The sequence below is a fragment of the Amblyomma mixtum genome, chromosome 7, assembly GCF_055824585.1.
Source record: "Amblyomma mixtum isolate Tamu chromosome 7, ASM5582458v1, whole genome shotgun sequence".
Lineage (NCBI taxonomy): Eukaryota > Metazoa > Arthropoda > Arachnida > Ixodida > Ixodidae > Amblyomma > Amblyomma mixtum.
In genome coordinates this window covers 32427784-32446916 of record NC_143018.1, presented here as the reverse complement: position 1 = coordinate 32446916, position 19133 = coordinate 32427784, and the positions used below count along the sequence as shown (strand labels likewise).

The window sequence follows — 19133 nt, the reverse complement described above, 5'->3', positions numbered from 1 at the left end:
AACGCTCTCCGCCTTTCCGTCTTCCTTCTCACCCTCTGCAGCCGCTGAAGCGGTGCAGCAGGTGCAACCAGCGGTTAACGAACGGCCGATGTAGAGGACAGCGCGGTCTGAGAGCTCGGCTGCTCAGTGCTCACCGTACGAGCAGGACAGCACGGTTTTCGTGTGCACCGGTGGTTTTGTTGCGGGATTGAAACGAGACGTACCATGTCGGTGTCTCCGGCTTCTAACCGCCGCTCCAAACTGGGCGAGGGACCTCACTGGGACCCGGCTTCAAAGACGCTACTCTACGTCGACGTCCCCGTGGGAGACATCTGTCGGCTGGATGTACTTACTAAGGACACAACGGAGGTCCACTTGGGTAATGTCTTCAACACTAAATGCGCTTTGTCAACCGTGCACAATTACCCTTCTTTGAAGTTGAAAACTAACATGTACTTTCGTCCAGTGAGCGAGCTTGCAAGCGATCAAGCGAATTACCGAGAGAGCAATCGGTCCATTGAGCGAGTGAATGGGCAGTGACTGGAGATGGAACTTCCCAATTATATTACCATTCACACCAGATGCTCCTCCTTAATTGTCAAGGGCAGCCGGCGTGGTAGTACTTTTTACGCGGTCGTACACTGTTGGGGCTTGAACGCGGCCACGCGGCTTCGGGCTGCCAGCGTAGGGCGCTTCGATGCGAGAGCCGCCGGCGTGGCTTACGCGGGCGCTTGAGGAACTATTGCGCAGGCGCTGTAAAATCTGCAGGTGGGTTCTCCGGCACCGTCGTCTGGTACAGCACTTCGCGGCACTTGCCTCTCGGCGAGGTGAACTTCGCTTTCGCGTTTCGTTCGCAAGCAGGCGGCGGTATGAGCGTTTCCGAGAGAAATAGTGGCAGACAGCCAACTCATTAGCATCGTAGAGCACTAGATCGTTGCTGACAGTCCATTCGTGCACCTACTGTTCTCGTGCTTTGCTGCAATTTTTTGTCCTTGTGCACTTGTTCACTGAAAACGACGTCTTCTAATCAAGAACACGCAATTTTATCATAAGTTGCGAGAACGTTTTTGCAGGCTAGTTGGTGCATTACTGGAATTCTTTTTCAGTGCAGTAAGACACCACAGGAAGGAACGAACTTGACAGGGCAAAGCGCTAACTGAAAATTCGGTTTTTTATTGACAGACCACTTGCATTTATATAGCAGCTGCTCTTATCAACATAGTGAAAGAATAGACTTCACACACGAACATAGCAGATCAACTGATATCCCATCATTCGAAGGGAAGGGCTTCTATGACTACGCAACTAAATGGCTAAACAGAAATTGTTCTACTACATTTTCAGCACACTCACTGATGTATCATTTGTTAGCAGACCGATTCTGCACCATCGCTATCCCCTACAAGTCCGATCCCAACCTGAATGCCATCACCCTGGGCAGGGAACTGCACAAGTTCGACTGGAATACGTTGAAGTCCGAGGTTCTTATTGAGGTGGACAGCGACAAGCCGGCCAACAAGTTCAACGACGGGAAGTGTGACGTCACCGGCCGCCTCTGGGCAGGTACAGGATTCTTGCTATCTTACAGGCTGGTTATTGCTGCCCTTATACATGTCTGACAGACTATGCCATAACTGTGCAGCTCTACCATACAATATAACTTTCCTCCAACAGTGGAGGACGCCTTACAGCATAGCACAGTTATCTTGGCACAGTAGGCGTCTCTCCCGCAACTGACAATCCGAATTGCTACTCATTGCAAACACCCGCTATCAACACTAACACAACCATTTCATCACTCTCATGAGTTCATCTATCGCATGCCCCAATTTCCCCGAACCTTAAGCTAATTTAGAACATTTACTTTTCTCTTGCCCCGTTGCCATTAAGTCCCCTCATTTTGGGCTTGGCTAGCCTCCGACCAGCTCACTGACCAGTTGGCATTGACGGCCCTGGCCAAGGACCTCAACGCTTAATATTGCGTTGGAATAAAGTTTTTTTTCTCTAGCTCTCTAATTTAATAAAGAATTGCTTGTATGATGACGCCGTAGTGTTCGAGGTTCACTGTTTACTTTGGAATCACACCTGTTTCATTTTGAGTTTCGGCAGTGAATTACAATGCGCAAGTTTTTTGTTGAATTTACTCTTACCTGAACTCTTTCTGGTGACCTGCATAAGAACGTGCTCTGTTTTTGCTCCAATTCTCGGCAGTCATAATCACATTCGGAATGTTCAGCTGCACGTGTGGGGATTTTTTTCTCATATTTTAGATATATGTTAATTCGCTATACGAAACTCCGATTTAGGCTAAACAAACACATTTTTATAGCCGTTATCATCATTACGGGAAAGCATCCTGTCGCGGGTGATAGATTTGGCGCAGCGTTCTCCATTTTTCTGTTCACGTGATTCAAGGGCTATGTTGGTCACTGGAAGGCAGTTTAAAGCTCTTAGGTCGAGCCTTTTGCCTTTCAAGCGGCTTTTATAATAAAGCTGCTGTCTCTCCAATAACTTGTGACAATAATAATCATTATCGTCATCAGAGAAGCACTAACTAAAACTCGCGTTTTCCTCCAAGGGACGATCGGCGAGATGTCGGACGCAGGATTGGTCCAGAAGGAGAGCGGATCGCTGTTTAGCATCGACCCTACCACGCTCAAGGTCACCGCCCACGTGACCAAGGTGAACCTGTCCAACGGCATGACCTGGTCGCCGGACAATCTCAGCATGTTCTACGTCGACTCCTTCACACGGAGCGTCTACTCGTTCGGCTTCGACGCCGCCAGCGGGCAGCTCTGTGAGTAACCGCTGAAATAGACTAACCCTAATCGAAGTGATACAGTTAGGGTTAACCCGCAGTCGGAAACGTTTCGCAAGTTTATCGCAGCTTTCATAAAGGCGTATAGAGTAGCTCATTGCCTTTTGCCCTCCACTGTGCTCCTATATTTCCAGACCACCCGCTGTTATTGCACAATAGTTCTGTCATAGTTTTAGCATCCGGCAATCAGCATATACGCGTCAGCCCGTGGCCAAGAAATGACCATGAAAAGCGGCTTCCGTGCGACGTCAGCACTAAGACGTCAGTACCAGGCGCTTGGCGATAAAGCTCGCGAGATTCCTGGCTATTCATATACAGCGGTTGCAGTTCAACAACGGGGAACCACGCCTGAGCAAATGATGATCGAATAAGCTGAGCTGTCAAAATGAAAACGCAAGAACTATACTTTCGTTACAGTACCATGGCTTTGCGGGCATAGAGTCTGGTCGGGGAGACTCCTCAACAAAAGCTTGACTTCCTGTTCACTTCCCAATGTCACATTATTATTATTGCTGGCTTTTCTGAACTGCAGCTAACCGGCAGGTACTGTTTGACTTCAACTCGAAGGAAGAGTACAAACAATTCGGCTACCCCGACGGGATGACGGTGGACACCAACGGCAAGCTGTGGCTTGCCTGCTTTCGTGGGGGGAGGATCATCAACATCGATCCCTGCACGGGTAAGTGGGAATCAGGGCTCGCGGATTGGCCTGGATTACTGGTGTAGAAGAGAGCTGTTTGGCTTGGGGGACAGACACGAGGTGATAAAAACTTGAACGACGCTTAACCTGTCGTTAAGAGTACAATGTGATAGCATTATAGATCCCTCCCTCGCAATTAATCCTAAAAACTCATAGATCGCAGGGAGTCCTTGTAGCACTACTAGCGCAATGGCGCAGCGGTTAAGCATGTGCCACTGCCCTGGTAACTGGCTCTTTCAAACACAGGGCAAATGGGGCTTGTACGAGCTATGCTGCTCTTTCCGAGCTTCCTTTATAGGACTATAGACGCCTAATTTTAAGGCGAAAGCCTTTAATGCCTCATCGTTGTCGACAGAAGGTTGTCAGCAGAGGTGTCACGCTTTTCGGTTGGTCGAAATGGTTATGACGTCAGAGTGCACGGATTCGAGTAATGAGGTCATCAACGGATGCCTGACGCCCTCTTTTGGAGCAGACGAATAAAAAATAGTTGTCCGCTTCGAAAGGGGGCGTAAGGCGTCCGTGGGTGACCACATTACATACCTTATTGCTGCGAACAGAGCCATGGATACAACCGAACTCATCGAAGCAGGGAGAGAGCCGTGCTAAAGAAGCAGTCATAGTCGGCAGTCAAGGTGTGTAGTTGTAATGTGTAGTCAAATAAAGCACTAGTACAGCACAAACAGTCTCGCAATCAATGCCAAACAGTGCGCCAGGAAAGGCTTTCGCCTTGCAGTACTTTAGAGAGCCAAAGTGCCCCCTGAATTTTTATTGCATGTTTTCTTCTTTAAAATGATGCGTCAGACATTACAACGCATTAATTACCGCGCGGTAGTCGCGTACGACCGCCCAATAATTTATAATTTCTTCTCTCGTGCTGTTTCGGTTCCATCGACCGAACGACGACTGTGACGTCGAGTTAATGTTTAGGTCACATGATGGATTGAAAAAACGCTAATATAATCGCTAATACGTAGTTTTAATTCACTACAACACTCAAGCGAGCCTCTTTAAATGCTTTAAATGGCAAAAAACGACATAGCAATTATATTGCTGAATTTTTATTCCTCACGTGACGTAAACATCAACTACACATCACAGCCATTGTTCGTCAGTTGAAACAGAAACAGTATCAAGAAGAAATTCAGTTATAAACTATTTAGCGGTCGCATGCTAGACGAATAACACGGGGTGCTCAATGCATACCAATGTCTAACGCATCGTTCGAGAGAAGAAAACACGCAAGAAAAAATTGGGTGTCTGTAGTCCTTTAAGGCTCATTTCTGAATTTATTTTTATTTATTTATACAGAATACCCCTAAAGGCCCTCGAGAGGGTATTACATAGGGGGGGGGGGGGGGGGGGGGGGGGGCACAGGCAATTGAACAGAATAAAAAAAACACAAATATAAAACAAACAACAAAAGCACAAATAAGACACTTTGGATGACATAAGCAAAAGAATCAATCAAAAGCACAAATAAGACACTTTGCATGACATATAAGTAAGCAAAAGAATCAAAAGAATGGCAGCGCGGCAAAGAACGAAGATTAGTGCAGTATTCAAATTATACAAACAGAACACTAATACAATGAATCTTTTTAGTAACAAACCCTGCAAAAAAGGAAGCCATGAACAAATAAAATAACAATGTATGCGAAGAGTTAAGCAGTAGTTATTGAAGATGTAAGTTTAAAATATTTATCAGGATCAGTGGTGGTTGCGATATGTGAAGGCAGAGTGTTCCAGTCAGATATTGTGCGTGGTAAGAATGAATGCGCATAGATAAATGTTCTGCACGTGAAACGTCTAACTTTAAAGGGATGATCGCGGCGGTCAAAAATCGAAGGAGGCAAAGAAAAAAAGTCGTTATGAAGTGATGGATGATGATAAAGTTTATGAAAAAGTGATAGTCGTGCAATTTTACGACGGAGACATAAATCCTGGAGACCTGCGCGTTTCTTTAAGGCTGTGACGCTGGTGTTATGTGAATAATCGGAGTAAATAAAACGAACGGCGCGGTTCTGCAATGATTCAATGTTATTTATTAGGTAAGATTGGTAAGGGTCCCAAATAGCCGAGGCATATTCAATTTTAGGTCGAATTAGAGTGGTATAGGCATGAGCACGGAGGTGAGGAGGAGCATGCTTTAGGTTATGTTTTAAGAGACCTAATGACCGATTAGCAGATGCAAGCATAAGGTTAATATGGTGGTTCCATGCTAAGTCTGAATGAAGGTGAAGTCCTAAGTACTTATACGTGGTGACTAGCTCGATTGAGCTATTATTTAAGGAGTATGCTGTTTGAATTCGAGACATTCGGTTAGTAAAAGACATCAATTTAGTTTTTGAATGATTAAGTTGCATAAGCCAGGTTGAGCACCATGCTGTTACTGAATCCAGGTCAGATTGAAGGGATTGGCAATCGGTGTTAGAATAAATTTTGCGATAAATTACACAATCATCAGCAAAAAGTTTGATATGGGAAGAAATGGAATCTGGTAAATCGTTGATAAAAATTAGGAAAAGTAAGGGGCCAAGCACACTTCCTTGTGGGACGCCAGAGTGTACTTGGCTGAAAGACGAATTGTGGTTATTGACAGTTGTAAATTGAGACCTGGAAAAGAGAAAATCTTTAACCCATGCAATGACAAGAGGGTGAATATTAAGCAGTGCTAGTTTCATTAATAACCGGTTGTGAGGTACTCTGTCGAAAGCTTTAGAAAAATCAAGAAATATGGAGTCTACTTGAATGCCAGCATCAATCGATGAATGTATGTCTTGAATGAAACCGGCAAGTTGCGTTTCGCATGAGTAGCCTTTACGGAACCCATGTTGATATTTAAAGATAATGTTATGTTCTTCAATATAGTTAATTACCTGCGAGTGAATTACGTGTTCAAGAAGTTTGCAAACAGTGCTAGTTAACAGACCAGTTTTCCGAGAGGCTCTCTGTCTCTCCGCCAATGAGTTGATGCCCAGTGCCACGGTAGGCAGGTGGCAATTGCATTGAATTTATTTTAATTAATTTCGTTGCCACCTGCCCAACGTGGCATGTGGGATACCTGCTTTTTCTTGACGTGAACGGATGGACACCGGCTTTTCTCGAGAATTAGCATCCTGGCTGGAAGAAAAGATAGGAAATGGACATAGGGATTGGACGTGTATTAGGAATTGGTAATGACCGGCCCCTTAGGGGAACGAAGTGAATTTCATGACAAGGTAAATGTAGCAGAGTGTGGTGCGCGAATCAGGTTGGTAAACCTATGAAATTTGCGAGGGCAGGTATACTGGTACAGATACTGATAAGTTCGACGCGTCTAAGTGATGACACAATGCGTGAAATCACTGCCGATTGAGGTGACCCCGCAGCGAATTTGAGTTTACTCGGGTTTTCTTTTGATTCCAGTAGTAACAGATTTCCAAAGAATAATGCTCTTCTTACCCTTTTCCCGTATCGTTTCGACAACCCGAAAATGATGACCTCTGCTCGCTTAGGGAAACTAACTTTCCAGTTTTTGACTGAGATGCACGACCACCCACCTGAGTGTTCTAATACAGTAAACAGCCTTCGAATTGTCTGAAATATGCAGGATTTCCGAGTATTTTCCTTCGTAGTTGTTTTATCTGGGCGTTCAACGGTCGCAGGGGCATTTTTGCATAAGGGTACGTCCTCCATTCAAGAGGAATTTTCCGCAATCCAAGAATTGATAGGAAGAACGCTTTCTCTGCACTACGATAACGTATCTACAAGGCTGCACACGTTCATTGGGAACACTACTGACTACGCAGCCGTCCTGGGAATTCATATCTCCGCTGCGAAAGGTGATAGCAGATGTTCCTTCGCTTAATGTGAGTTACGGCGGCCAGCAGAGGGGCATTAAATTAGCCTCATTTCTCGAAGGACTTTACGGTGAGGGTGTTATCTAGCTCCTTTTGATATACTTTAACACTTCGGGCATTGATTTTCCTAATTTAGAGCTTTTTTTTTTCTCTCAGGCTTTCTAGAACAACGTCCACCAAGTTCACGAAATGAGAAATAAACTTCCCGCCACCGAACCATGAGCGAAAACATTCCCTATATGTTCATCGCACCCCAATCGCACGAAACTTGGAATGAGCGACAGCAAGCTGACTTGAATCCCTCGACAACGCTGTAGTCCTGAATTATAACCGCCGCTTTCTATGCGAGGTTGTGTGAGCCTACGTGTGCCTGACATCTGTATAACCCACTGCAGTAAGCCGCTATAAGTCCCATAACGCAACGGTATGCCTCCTGTCTCAGTCATATATAAGTTTTCTGGTATAAGTTCTTTGTACCTGTTCTTGGACTTGCCTTGTAAAGATCCGAGGAGTCGATTATTTATTTATTTATTTATTTATTTATTTATTTATTTATTTATTTATTGAAAGTACCTACAGCGCCCATGAGGCATTAATGTAGGGGGAATATTACTATATACAATAACACATGCAAAGAAGATATTGGAAAACATGTCAGCAAGGATAACACAACATATTAAAAGAAGACTAAATGAGTAAATGCCGTCTTTACGTCTTGTACACTTTCTTGATTCAGTCTGTACTAACTTCTGTACCCACTCTTGTTACAATCCCTTGTGGGATTGACAGTATCTTGAAATAAATAAATAAATAAATAAATAAATAAAAATATATTCTGGCCTGCTTAGTGATACATGATGAAGTTACCAGACTGCGCTGGCGGCAAACGCACCACCCTTACCACGCCTCTCTGATTCTCCGCTTGGATGCAGCGTTACGCCAAACGGCTTCGAAGAAAATCTCTCTTCACAAGTTTCGTGAAAAATGCGTATATTTTGACTCAAACGGAACTGGGCTCTTCCGCTCGCTAAGCACTGCACAGTCTTCACCTGCACCGTTTTATACCGGCCCTCTTCCACATCTCTTCATTTCATCGCTCGGGTTACGGGTCACGTGTCGACCCGGACAGAAACAGTCACTGCACCTTTCTTGTCACTGCGACCACCTCCTCGAGCGCCTCTTTAACTGCGATTGGTTCATCAGCCCACGCCCAACGCTTTAACAGAGATCATATTAGGAATGTATGTTGATAACTGAGCAACAAAAAAGCAAACGAACTTCGCAATAGTGACGGCAGGATGTCAACAAACAATGCAGGACGACCTTTTGGTGGCCGCGAGTTAGGTCCACAAAGTAACGGTTTATGGTGTATGGGGTTTAACATCCCAAAACGACTCAGGCTGCGAGGGACGGCGTAGTGGAGGGCTCCGGAAATTTCGACCACCTGGGGTTCTTTAACGTGCACTGGCATCGCACAGTACACGGGCCTCTACAATTTTGCCTCCATAGAAATTCCACCGCCGCGGCCGGGATCGAACCCGCGTCTTTAAGGGGCCAGAAGCAGAGCGCCGTAACCACTGAGCCACCGCGGCGGCGCCCACAAAGAAACACGCGACAGCTGAGCTTAGAAGAAAGCAGCACGGTCGACAGCAGACTGCAGTGAGATAAGCGTCAAGCATGGAGAGATTGGGCCGAGAGAAGGAAGGTACTGTGCTGTGACTAGAGGCCATGAGCGCCATGAAATTCCGATGTTCACTCCAAGAAAAGAATACCGCACGAGTTGGGCAGAAATTCAAGCAGGCGCCTGTCTGGCATCTATGCCTCAAGGTGCATTAGGGCGCTGTCCGCCGCTCTCCTTAGTGAGGTGCCGTTCAGCGGATGCCAAGAGCTTCAAACAGTGTCTGACACTGCTAACGGTGAAACTCTGAATTCCTGCCCCCGTATTATGTCCTCCTTGTAAATGACATATATGTTTTGTTATTTTATTTAACTAATTACAAATAAGGCTGTCTCGGTCTGAGGCATATCAGGAGTGAGCACAGGACAAACAGTAAAACAAACAGCACGTAGCATGGTTAGAACCACCTGAAAAACGCTTATACAGTGTGCGAAGTAATCCATCCAAGTCGTTCCGCACTTCAACAATATCTGGAAAAACAAAGGGGAATATGACACAATCCAGCGATGACCTGAAGAAGAATGTTAGAGGTTTACCTCGTCACATCTTTCGGACTAGTTAGTGATGAGCGAGATTGGTGCCGCACATCGTCTGCGCCTTGTGTACGATCTTTACGTCTAGCTCGTGGCTAGTGGTTGCCAAGATAAAAGCTTGAGCATGTCATGATGGTGAAAAACATTGGCCCCCACAAACAACAACACGCCGAATCCCGAAAATATGACTGATCCCGCGCTAATTAACACGGTGTATATAATTTAACGCGAACGGAGGGCTGTGAGAGAGAATGCACTGAACCGCGCTAGTATAATCTTATGCTTCGACTAGCGCATTAAGAGCTCCCACAGTCTCCATCTTCCTACGGTGCGAGACCCCTCTGGTCACACCACGAAAGCGCCTTCCCCGAGGCCTACACTTTTGAGTCACGAGATAGCACAGGGCAAAGTGGAAGTATCTGGCCACGACAAACTACAATGAAGGCTAATGCTCGTAGTGTCTCGTGGCCAGATACTTTATCGTTGTCAATGAACTTATTTATTGTTGTAAATGTAGTTAATGAGGTTATTCTGCAAAGAAAAAGCTCTTAGTTTAGTATTTTTATGTATTCCTCAGAGGCCAACTCTGTCAACTCGACACGTTCTTCGCATAAGTTCCACCTCAACTGCTAACTTTGATGACTTCACTGCAGAGAGTTTTTAAGACGGGGTCCAAGCAAACAGTGTAGTAGATTACATGGCAAAGTGATGGAAATGATTTGGGAGGCCTATAACTGACCAGCTTCACTAGGGCCAATATATTCTATCCGGCCCGCGGGAGACCTTCATATAGTGGTAAAAGTAGCGGTTATTCGCCTAGCGGCAACTCGGGACATAGTGCGCTAAACACAAGTAGATATAGCTTAGTTACGGTTACTACTGTTTAAAGCGCCAATCTAGACCTTATTACGCTTGGGAAAAAGGAGATAACCATCTAGACAGAACGTAATGGTAAATGGCAAAATAATTGGATGATAGAATTGAGAAAAAACAAAAACTAGCGAATGTGATTGTAACCCTTTTAATCAGCGAACTGCGTCTGTCTTATCAGATCATTCCAGTAAACGCATCACCGTCGCTACGGTCCTCAGGAATCCTGCGGATATGGGCTTACTCAACCCGGTGAAGCTATCTGCGGAGGCTATAGGTTATCCCCCACCGTAGAAGTGTGCCATCGCTTCCGAGGCAATAACAACAACAACGACGACGTATGTCATCATTTTGTGAACGCCAGCTACGTACCGATGACGAGAGAGAAAACCCCAAAGCACCTTAGCAACAAGTAGAAAACGTCTCTAAAAGCAGAAATATATATTTAAAAAAAGACTGGACAAGATTATTTGCGCTGGCTGCTAACAGAAGCTACATGTAACGCATATTTACATCATTTAATTTTTCTTCAAGATTGTTAGAAAATCGCTCCCCTCCGTACTACTACTTGCATATTCCCCCTGTCCCTTTATTTCTGCAGGTCGAAGCTCGGGTGGTTAAGAGATTACATAGCAATGCCCGCGGCCGGCAACATCTTTTCCTTCCTTTTGGTATTTTTCAATAATAAACCACTACTACTAATACTACTTAATTGTACCACTATCTACGGATATCGTACACAGATGGGCCCTCTAAGCCTTCTGTGTGGCTCAGGCCAATGTGGCGATCTTACAGTATTATAGATGCTATAATTCCTCGTGATATCTGCGCTTTCAGGCAAGCTGCTCCGGACAGTCCTCCTGCCGGTGTCCAGAACCACCTCTTGCTGCTTCGGCGGCGAGAACTACGACGAACTCTACGTCACCTCGGCCTGGAAAGGGCTTACGCCCGAGCAGATGACCGCCGAGCCACTGGCCGGGTCGGTCTTCAAGGTCACCTGCCTTGGAGCTAAGGGCTTCGCGGCTCACACTTTCAACCGCTGACACCAACAGTGCACACAATTGTCTCAGCAGACTAGAAATTTTGAAGTATCGAGACATTGAGCAGAAGAGGGTGGACGTGTACAGTTGTGGACAGCATAATATGGATCAGGCTGCGGCTGCCAAACTATTCTGACTCGCTACCTAGCGAGAGTCAAAAGAAATTCCGCGTGTGCGCTCGCGCATAAAGGCAGAAGACATTGTACTATGCAACACGGGGGAGGAGTTTGAACACCAAAGCATGGCCCACACTAATCGATCCTCGTCTGTAGTTACTGCCCTGTGTTGTCACGAACATCGGTGCGGCCTCGATGTCTGAAGGATTCTCGAGTTACGCGATAATAAATGCCAAAGCCAGAGGGCATTTTTTGACGATCGTATGTTTAGTGTACGCTTGCAGGAAATGGAAAAGCCATTTTTCGCCAGCAAACTGGCCCTTTACATTTTTTTTTTTTTTGCTGACTATGCCATCTTTAGTCTGTACAGAAATTTGTGGTTTACCACGCCGCCAAGGGTCGGCGTGAGTGATCACATGGCGAAGCAGTTGGGCGGAAGCCCCTTGGTTCCTGGTATGCCGGATATCTTGAAGATGGCGCCCGCGTCGGGCTGGCTTTGCAGCTGGTCGCGGCTGAGCCCGATGAAGCCCGAAGTGACGAACAGGTCCTCGTATCGCGGGCCGCCGAAACACAGTGACGTCACCAGCTGCGTAGGCATCCTCACCTTCTGCACCAGGGTGCCTGAAAAAGGCAAGAAGGCAGCTCTACACTCGAGCCTGTATAAGCTGGTGGCACTGGGAAAAGGGCATGCATCGATACATTTCCGCATTCTAATTACAAAGAGGAGCTGAAGACGGATCTTTCATAAGCTTCAAAAACTGCAGGTGTCGCCATCACCGGCCGACTTCACAAACTGCGGGCGCGAATCCCGGACGCTGCAGGCCAGCGTTGATCACGGAGTCCTTTTCGGTTGAGACGTCACGAGTTTTAATTGTGTGGCGGGAAAATTAGTTAAATGCAATTCACTCAGCAGTAAACGCTTATTCTGCTGCAGGGCAGGTATTAATGTACGAAGAGAGAGTCAAAAATATTTTTTACTGAGAAAAAAAAATTGGATGAAGTTGTCTGTTCAGTGTAACTTTAACCGAAGGAGCACGATTTAAAACTAGCGAATACACAGAGCGAACAAATACCACATATCTGACGGCGCCGTATGCACGTTTACAATCCTGGAAACCAGACCAGTAAATTTAAAAACTCTTAGGCGCTCCTCGGTGGATCGTTTGAATGCGTTAGCTGTCGATTATATGTTCGTTATATCCGAAGTTGACACTCTTAGGTTCGTTATATCCGAGGTCAACCCACTAAGTTCATCCATTGAAACTTCGTTGTATCAAAGGTTACTTAGGATTGTTGTATCCTAAGTAACACACGAAAGTTCGTTGTATTCGAAGTTAACACACAAAGGTCGTTATACCTAAGGTGATATAAAAGGCACTCGCAAAGTGAACAAGGGAGGGGAAAGCCTCAGGGTTATATCCGAGGTCAACCCATTAAGTTCGTCCACTGAAACTTCGTTATATCCAGGTGGCGTACTTTAGGTTAACACACAAAGGTCGTTATATCCAAGGTGATATAAAAGGCCTCTTGCGCTGACCCCTCTCATGCTAACGCATTGATGCTAGAAAGTGGCAGGGTTAGTATTTCCGCTGAAAGCCCAGCTTCCACATTTCGTATCCTAACTGCACAATATTAGGCTCGCAAGTAAGCAAAGAAAACCAGCAGCGATCCCGCGGAGGTGTTCACACATTCGTACGGTCCTTAGGCGCTGATTGGTTAGTGTAAGCGAGCCCTCGCTTTCGTAACTGGAAGCATAATACACAATCTGAAGTGCTTACACTAAATAAAAACAGCGCAGTAAACGGCGTTTCGCACTAAGCTTGAAGCGAGTTGCGCAAACTCCAAGGGAGTCTTCCTCGCACGTTACCTGTGACGGGATCAATTTTGACGACGTGGCCGCCGTTATAACACGCGACCCACAGCTTGTCTGTCTGGTCGATGGTGATGCCGTCCGGCTGGGCGAGGTCCGAGAAGTTTGGGTTGGTGAAGTCCGTCACCACTTTCTGGTTGGCTGCGCAGTACGAGGGGCTGTTAGCAGGGAAATTCTGCTGGCTATCACTGCCTCCTTTGAGATTCAGGTCACCTCGGATTAAAGGGAAACTGCATATGTTTTAGAAATAAACGAGCTTAAAAGGGTCGAATGAGTGAAACTTGCAGGTAAAGCGTGCAAATCTTTTTGGGCTAGCATTTGAAATAGTGACATAATCGGCGATTAAAATCGCGACTCCCTTCAAGCTTCTACGCAGCGCACAACGCCAAGTGTGTGTGTGTGTGTGGGGGGGGGGGGGGGGTGCATGATGACGTCATCGAAGGTATCGGCCCATTTACAACGCATAAACGCCTGCTTTGAAGGCGAAAAACCAACGCCACCGAAGGCAAATCCCTCCGAGCGTTGTTTTACAGCGTCCAACGAGGCAAAACAGGGTGTGGTTGACGACAGCAGTAATTTGAAATCATACCTTCCGTGACGTCACATTAAACTTCTCCGCACTCTTCCGGTGCATTGAGGAGAAGCACAAAATTCAATCGTCAATCATCGATTACGTCACTATTTTGAATGCTAGCGCAAAAACACTTGGAATGCTTTGCCTACAGCCTATATCGATTTGAATCCTTGAATATCGCGAAATTCTCAAAAAGTGATGCAGTTGCCCTTTAACTACCCTAAACGCACTGGAACGTGGGTTCCATACCACTTAGGCGACACTCCTAAATGCAGTGAGCCTGCTTCTTTGTTGACAAAGACGTCCGTGTGTTCTCGAAACAGAAGCGCGCCAGCAAAAAAAAAAAAAATGGCTTAGAGACAGCCTTCTACGACCGTACCTTCTAGCGTTGTTGGTAGGTTTCTCCCCTGCCCTTTGTCTGCTAACAGCCACTGTTGTCTCAATGACGAACCATTTGCAGGTTAAATACATCCTACTGACACGGCGGTAAACATAGCGGTTCCCGTTCGCAGTGAGAGAAGTGGGCACACTCACTGATGTCTCCGTGGGCAAGATCAAAGTCGTAGACGTACAGCTTGCCGGGCACAGAGTCGACGAAAAACATCTTCCTGTTGTCGGCTGTCCAGGCGATGCCGTTAGGAAGTGTGATTCGTTCGATGTGCTTGCGGATGTGCTTCTTTTCGATGCTGTACATTGAGCCCTGCTCGAGCTCCACGTTCATGGGCTTCTTGTCGATCGCCATGGTGCCTGCAGTTGGCGAGGAGGTATCGCTTGAACAGCACCGACTACACGCAGTCACAGCAGTACCGCGTATACCGTCCTTTTCAAGAGTTACCATCGAATTCGGTATATCGGGACGTTTAGCGGAGGTATACAAGTCGTAAAAAGACGACACGGAAAGTTCCCAAAGTTCATGCGGTCGAAGCGCCAGAGGTTTTTTTGAGCTGGGTAGCAAACCCAGAAACTCCGAACTGTTGAAAATATCAGTACATTACAAGTTACGCGAATTGATGCACATTGTGATCTGCACAACATAAGGTACGGCTCGAAGAATGGAAACTCAGTGCGTGGCTGTTCAAGATGCGATGTAAAGCCGATCGCAGGTTGCACCTGCGGTCGCACTCTCTCCAGAAGTTGAGACGTGTAGTCTACTACGGCTTACACTAGAAGTGTACTTGTTACTGTGAGAGTGAACTCTTTCTTTTGAACTAGTAAAAAATTGCGCGAACATAAAAGACAGACACAGACCCTCAACCTCGTCTCCTGTGTCTGTCTTTTTGTCAATACTAAGGATTAATTATGCAACTGCTGAGTCATCAGCTGTTGTGACAATAGGCGCGCGGCTACCGTTTACTGGATTCAACGAAATTTCACTGACGCGTATCTAGTATCGTCATCTCACGAAGATCGTACAGCGCATTCGTTTTCTGCGTTTGACCCTTCCAGGTTGTTATAATTTAAAGCAAGTTTGTGACCTGGGCTTCACGAAGGGCGAATAAATTGCATGACTTGCGAGTTAAGATTGTCAGCCATTAATGCAACCTCTTTGCAAGCCCCCATTTTCTTTCATGAACAACCAATTTCCGTCGAGATTAAAGCAAACTGATTGCGGTATTTGGGGTTTTAGTATGACGCAGCAGCCAGCAAGGCTCCAATGCACCAAATGACCTTTTAGACTGACATGGTCATCCCTTACGGTTCGACGCTACTCCATTCAGAGTAAAGCAGCTGACGCTATTCGGGTGGTGACCAACGTTTTTAGATCCCTTTCAGTTTGAAAGCTGCGGTGCGCGGATTGTCGCCTTTCCGTTTCCTTCCGTGCGGTGGCGCTCGCCACGCTGTTTGCCCGACCAGCGTGGCCCTTCGCGTCTACGCCATGGTCACCGCCGCCTGATTTGGAGCAGCCAGCAGATATCAGCATGGAAGATATCAGCTGTCCTGTGCCAGTTGTTGGCAGTGACGCTTATCTTACAGTATACAAAAGCTTCAAGCAAGGGTGCTTAAAGCATCCCACCAAAAAGATGCTAGAGTTTACCAACATTGTAAACAAAGCAATCCCGATTTCTTTGAAGGAAGGTCCCGTTTTTGAAAGGGACGTTTTTTGGGAGCTGCTAGACGAGCTTGAATTTCAAAACCTTGTTCGGCTTGCATGTGCAGAGCATATGGCCACTTTTACATGCCAAGTGCTGCATTTTGTCATAGTGACACGCATCCACTTCTAGGCGAGAGACGTGAACCGTCGGCTAGAGAACAGAGAAATATTGTCATTGCAAATAAAAAAGCTCGACTTCAAGTAGCCATTCCCTCCGTGCTTCCGACTTAGTGTGTCTGCATTTAATGCTTGTCTGTGTTCAATGAAATTAACATTCTAAAAATGAAAGTGCAGTACGCTGCTCCTGTCTGTGCTATCATTGCAAATAAAAAGCTCTTCTATAGTTATTCCCTCCCTGCATCCAGCTAAGTGTGTCTGCATTTATACTTGTGTTCTCTGAAATTGGAATTCTAAAGAACGTGCAAAATGCTGCTCGCATGTGCGGTGCTTCGTTGATAATATAGCGCGGAATTTCGTGACTGATCTAGAAGCGGAACGTCGCTAGTTTTATCCTTTCATTAATGTTTCGTGCATTCTCCCGAAGAAATATTGATAGCTCTACTCCAACATACGCATATCATCAGCGCTAAACGTCGCAAACGTGATGCGATAAAGCGCAATGCAAACGATTGGTTTTTTGGGAACTGGCCTCAGCCTGCTCTTTATCTCACCCTTACTAGCCAGGTGAAACATTTCTTTAACCATGAGGCTGAAGTATCAACGTGACAGCTCCAAAAGTACAGCAAATTTGAGTTCGACGTGTTCGCTCCCAATGTTATCGCGGATGAGAACAGGCTGTCACAGCAACTGCCAAGCGCGAGCGCTCCGGCGCCTCCGGGCCGACAGCGACAGCAGCGCCGCGTGGTGAGTGGAAGCGGACGGGGGCCGCTTTCTCGGGCGCGGCGCGGGGGAGCTTGCAAACTGAAAGGGATCTAAAAACGTTGGGTGGTGACAATGTCAAGCCGAACTAATTACGCTCGCGGAGGACTTGCCTGTCCAGAGGCGTCCGGCGGCATCGCACTTGGCGTCATTGAGCCGGGTGCCTGCATTGTCGGTCTCCACCATGGCGACCAGTTCCTCGTGGCGTTTCTTCATGTCAGTCAGCTTGACATAGTGGTTGTGGCCAATGACGATCTTGTGGTGGTGGTTTGCCAGAGGAATCGCGAACGGGATCGTGCCCTCTGCCGCACATGGAGAGAAACACGCGCCGGCGTTGTTAGAACGGGAAGCTGGAAATTTGGGTCTTGTAGTACATCGCGCAATGCGGACTCTGAGCTATTGCGCAAGCCGGTTCGCCGCATTGACGGAGCAACTTCGCAAGGCTTCCGCCGCTGGCGCTCCGTCAAAGGTTGAGGCCTCACACATACCTCGGGTTTTTAAGCTCTGCTAGTGAAGTAGTGCTTTCCCACTAAAAAGAACCGTGGTTCTTCCTTCCTGGAGCAAACTATGTCGCAGCCAATGACAGGCATTCAGCACCACTGCTGGGAACATTACACCAAGCTCTTACGCAGCCTGACTCTTAATCGCACCACAAAGGAGAGAAAAGTTTTCTGCCTGTGAAAGTCCTTACTGCAGTCGTGCAGAGCTGATGACAGCCCTGCAAAGATGCTTTTTTTCGGAGTACCGGTCTAGAGCCATGGCAACCCCGGCACACGAGACTTGCACTCTATAATTACAAACGCGCGCATGCACCTACCGCACCCACGCTATGAACACATCTACATGCTAGTGTTTACTTCATCACGCAAATTGAAGAACGCGCCCGCGGAGCTTACTTTCCCCAGATCTATAACTTCGTTGGTGCTTGAGAGCAGACTTCCAGCTAGGGACGCATTACCGACAACTACAGGCGCCTATGTCGACTCATGGAATAGATCGTCAGATCTTATGGGCTATAAAGAAGGCACCCGCCACCACGCTGTACTGTGCATGTCCAGCCAAGGCCGTCAGCGGGGCCCAGCTACAATGCGCACACTCACCGAAGTGTATGGTGTCGATGTCCTCGTGAGTCTCCGGGTCGAGCCGGCTCACGCATCCAGCGTAGCAATCCACATATAGCAGTGCCTGCGCCCTCTCGTCCCAGTGCGGTCCCTCGCCGAGCTGACAGCGCCGCTTGGACGCCACGCGAACCCGCAGTCCAGGCATCGTCGAGCTCCTTTTGGGTCGGCTCCGATGCTATTGCGCGGCCCCTGAGGGCAGAATGCACGGAGCTGGCTCGAACCTAGCCCGGGTCAGCCTCAGTCGCGAGGGTTAGCGACGACTGCTAGGGAAGACCCTGGCTGGGTCGGCGTGACCCGTCCGGAAGGCGCCAGTGGGGCGCCTGGAATCAACGGCGGGGTTGGCACGACATGGTGCAGCGCGCGCTAGGAACGCGAATCAGGACACGCCTTCTTTCTTGTCTTCTATCGGGAGTGGTAGCCGTATTCTGAGCATGCAGCTGTAGTTATACAAGGGTCTTTACCCTCGGCGTAAACGACATCGTAGTACATCAATTGGAATCGAACACTACGAAGCTCGTTAGGATAATAATGGCTATGAGCTTTACCAACGGCCGTCACTGCGCCTCTTGACGCGAACCGTTCACCAGCTGGCCTGGCCCAGTGTTGCCCACGCGCAGAACTATTCCCGTTTCATACGGAAACCGCTTGCAACGTTTCTCCAGAGGATTCGTCGGCTTCGACGTGAGTCTCGATGGCGGTGCGACTATGTCCCCGCCGAAATCGAGCACGCGGCCTGCGGAACGATATCAGGCAGCGAGGTGCACACGGCCCGCTGTAGAGGTCATTGAATTTTCACAATATCCGTTTGGTTTCTGATTCTTCGGCGCGGTCTGAACGTTTGCCAGTGTTTTTGCGCATGCTTTACAGTATATCGACGTTCCGCTGGTTTCACATGGTCAAGATTAGTGACAGGGGCGGAAATGTGAAAGCGCGAGACGACTTTCCTTGATCAAGAAGCGGCCATAATAAAAGCAGGGGCAGCCGGATCCGGTCTGGGGTACCTCATCTCCCCCACAAGACACTG

The 19133-nt window shown here is 47.3% G+C and overlaps 2 protein-coding genes across 3 annotated transcripts; one reads left to right on the top strand and one right to left on the bottom strand.

Moving 5' to 3' along the window:
- Positions 1–81: 81 nt before the first annotated feature.
- On the top strand, positions 82–11782 carry LOC149335577 (regucalcin-like). Of its 2 annotated transcripts, none has more exons than XM_089553836.1 (5): positions 82–358; positions 1354–1542; positions 2558–2776; positions 3330–3476; positions 11255–11782. In XM_089553836.1, the coding sequence occupies exons 1-5, from the start codon at positions 205–207 to the stop codon at positions 11458–11460; spliced, it is 915 nt and encodes a 304-aa protein (XP_089409962.1). In that variant the 5' UTR covers positions 82–204; the 3' UTR covers positions 11461–11782. The 2 variants fall into 2 exon arrangements, with proteins under 2 accessions (XP_089409962.1, XP_089409961.1); XM_089553835.1 differs by having other exon boundaries at positions 1351–1542.
- A 172-nt stretch (positions 11783–11954) lies between these two features.
- Positions 11955–18302, bottom strand: LOC149335576 (regucalcin-like). Its single transcript, XM_089553834.1, has 5 exons — positions 18089–18302; positions 17102–17290; positions 14552–14764; positions 13441–13584; positions 11955–12194 (listed from the first exon to the last, which is right to left on the bottom strand). Exons 1-5 carry the CDS (start codon positions 18252–18254, stop codon positions 11986–11988), a joined length of 921 nt encoding a protein of 306 aa, XP_089409960.1. The 5' UTR covers positions 18255–18302; the 3' UTR covers positions 11955–11985.
- Positions 18303–19133: the final 831 nt, after the last annotated feature.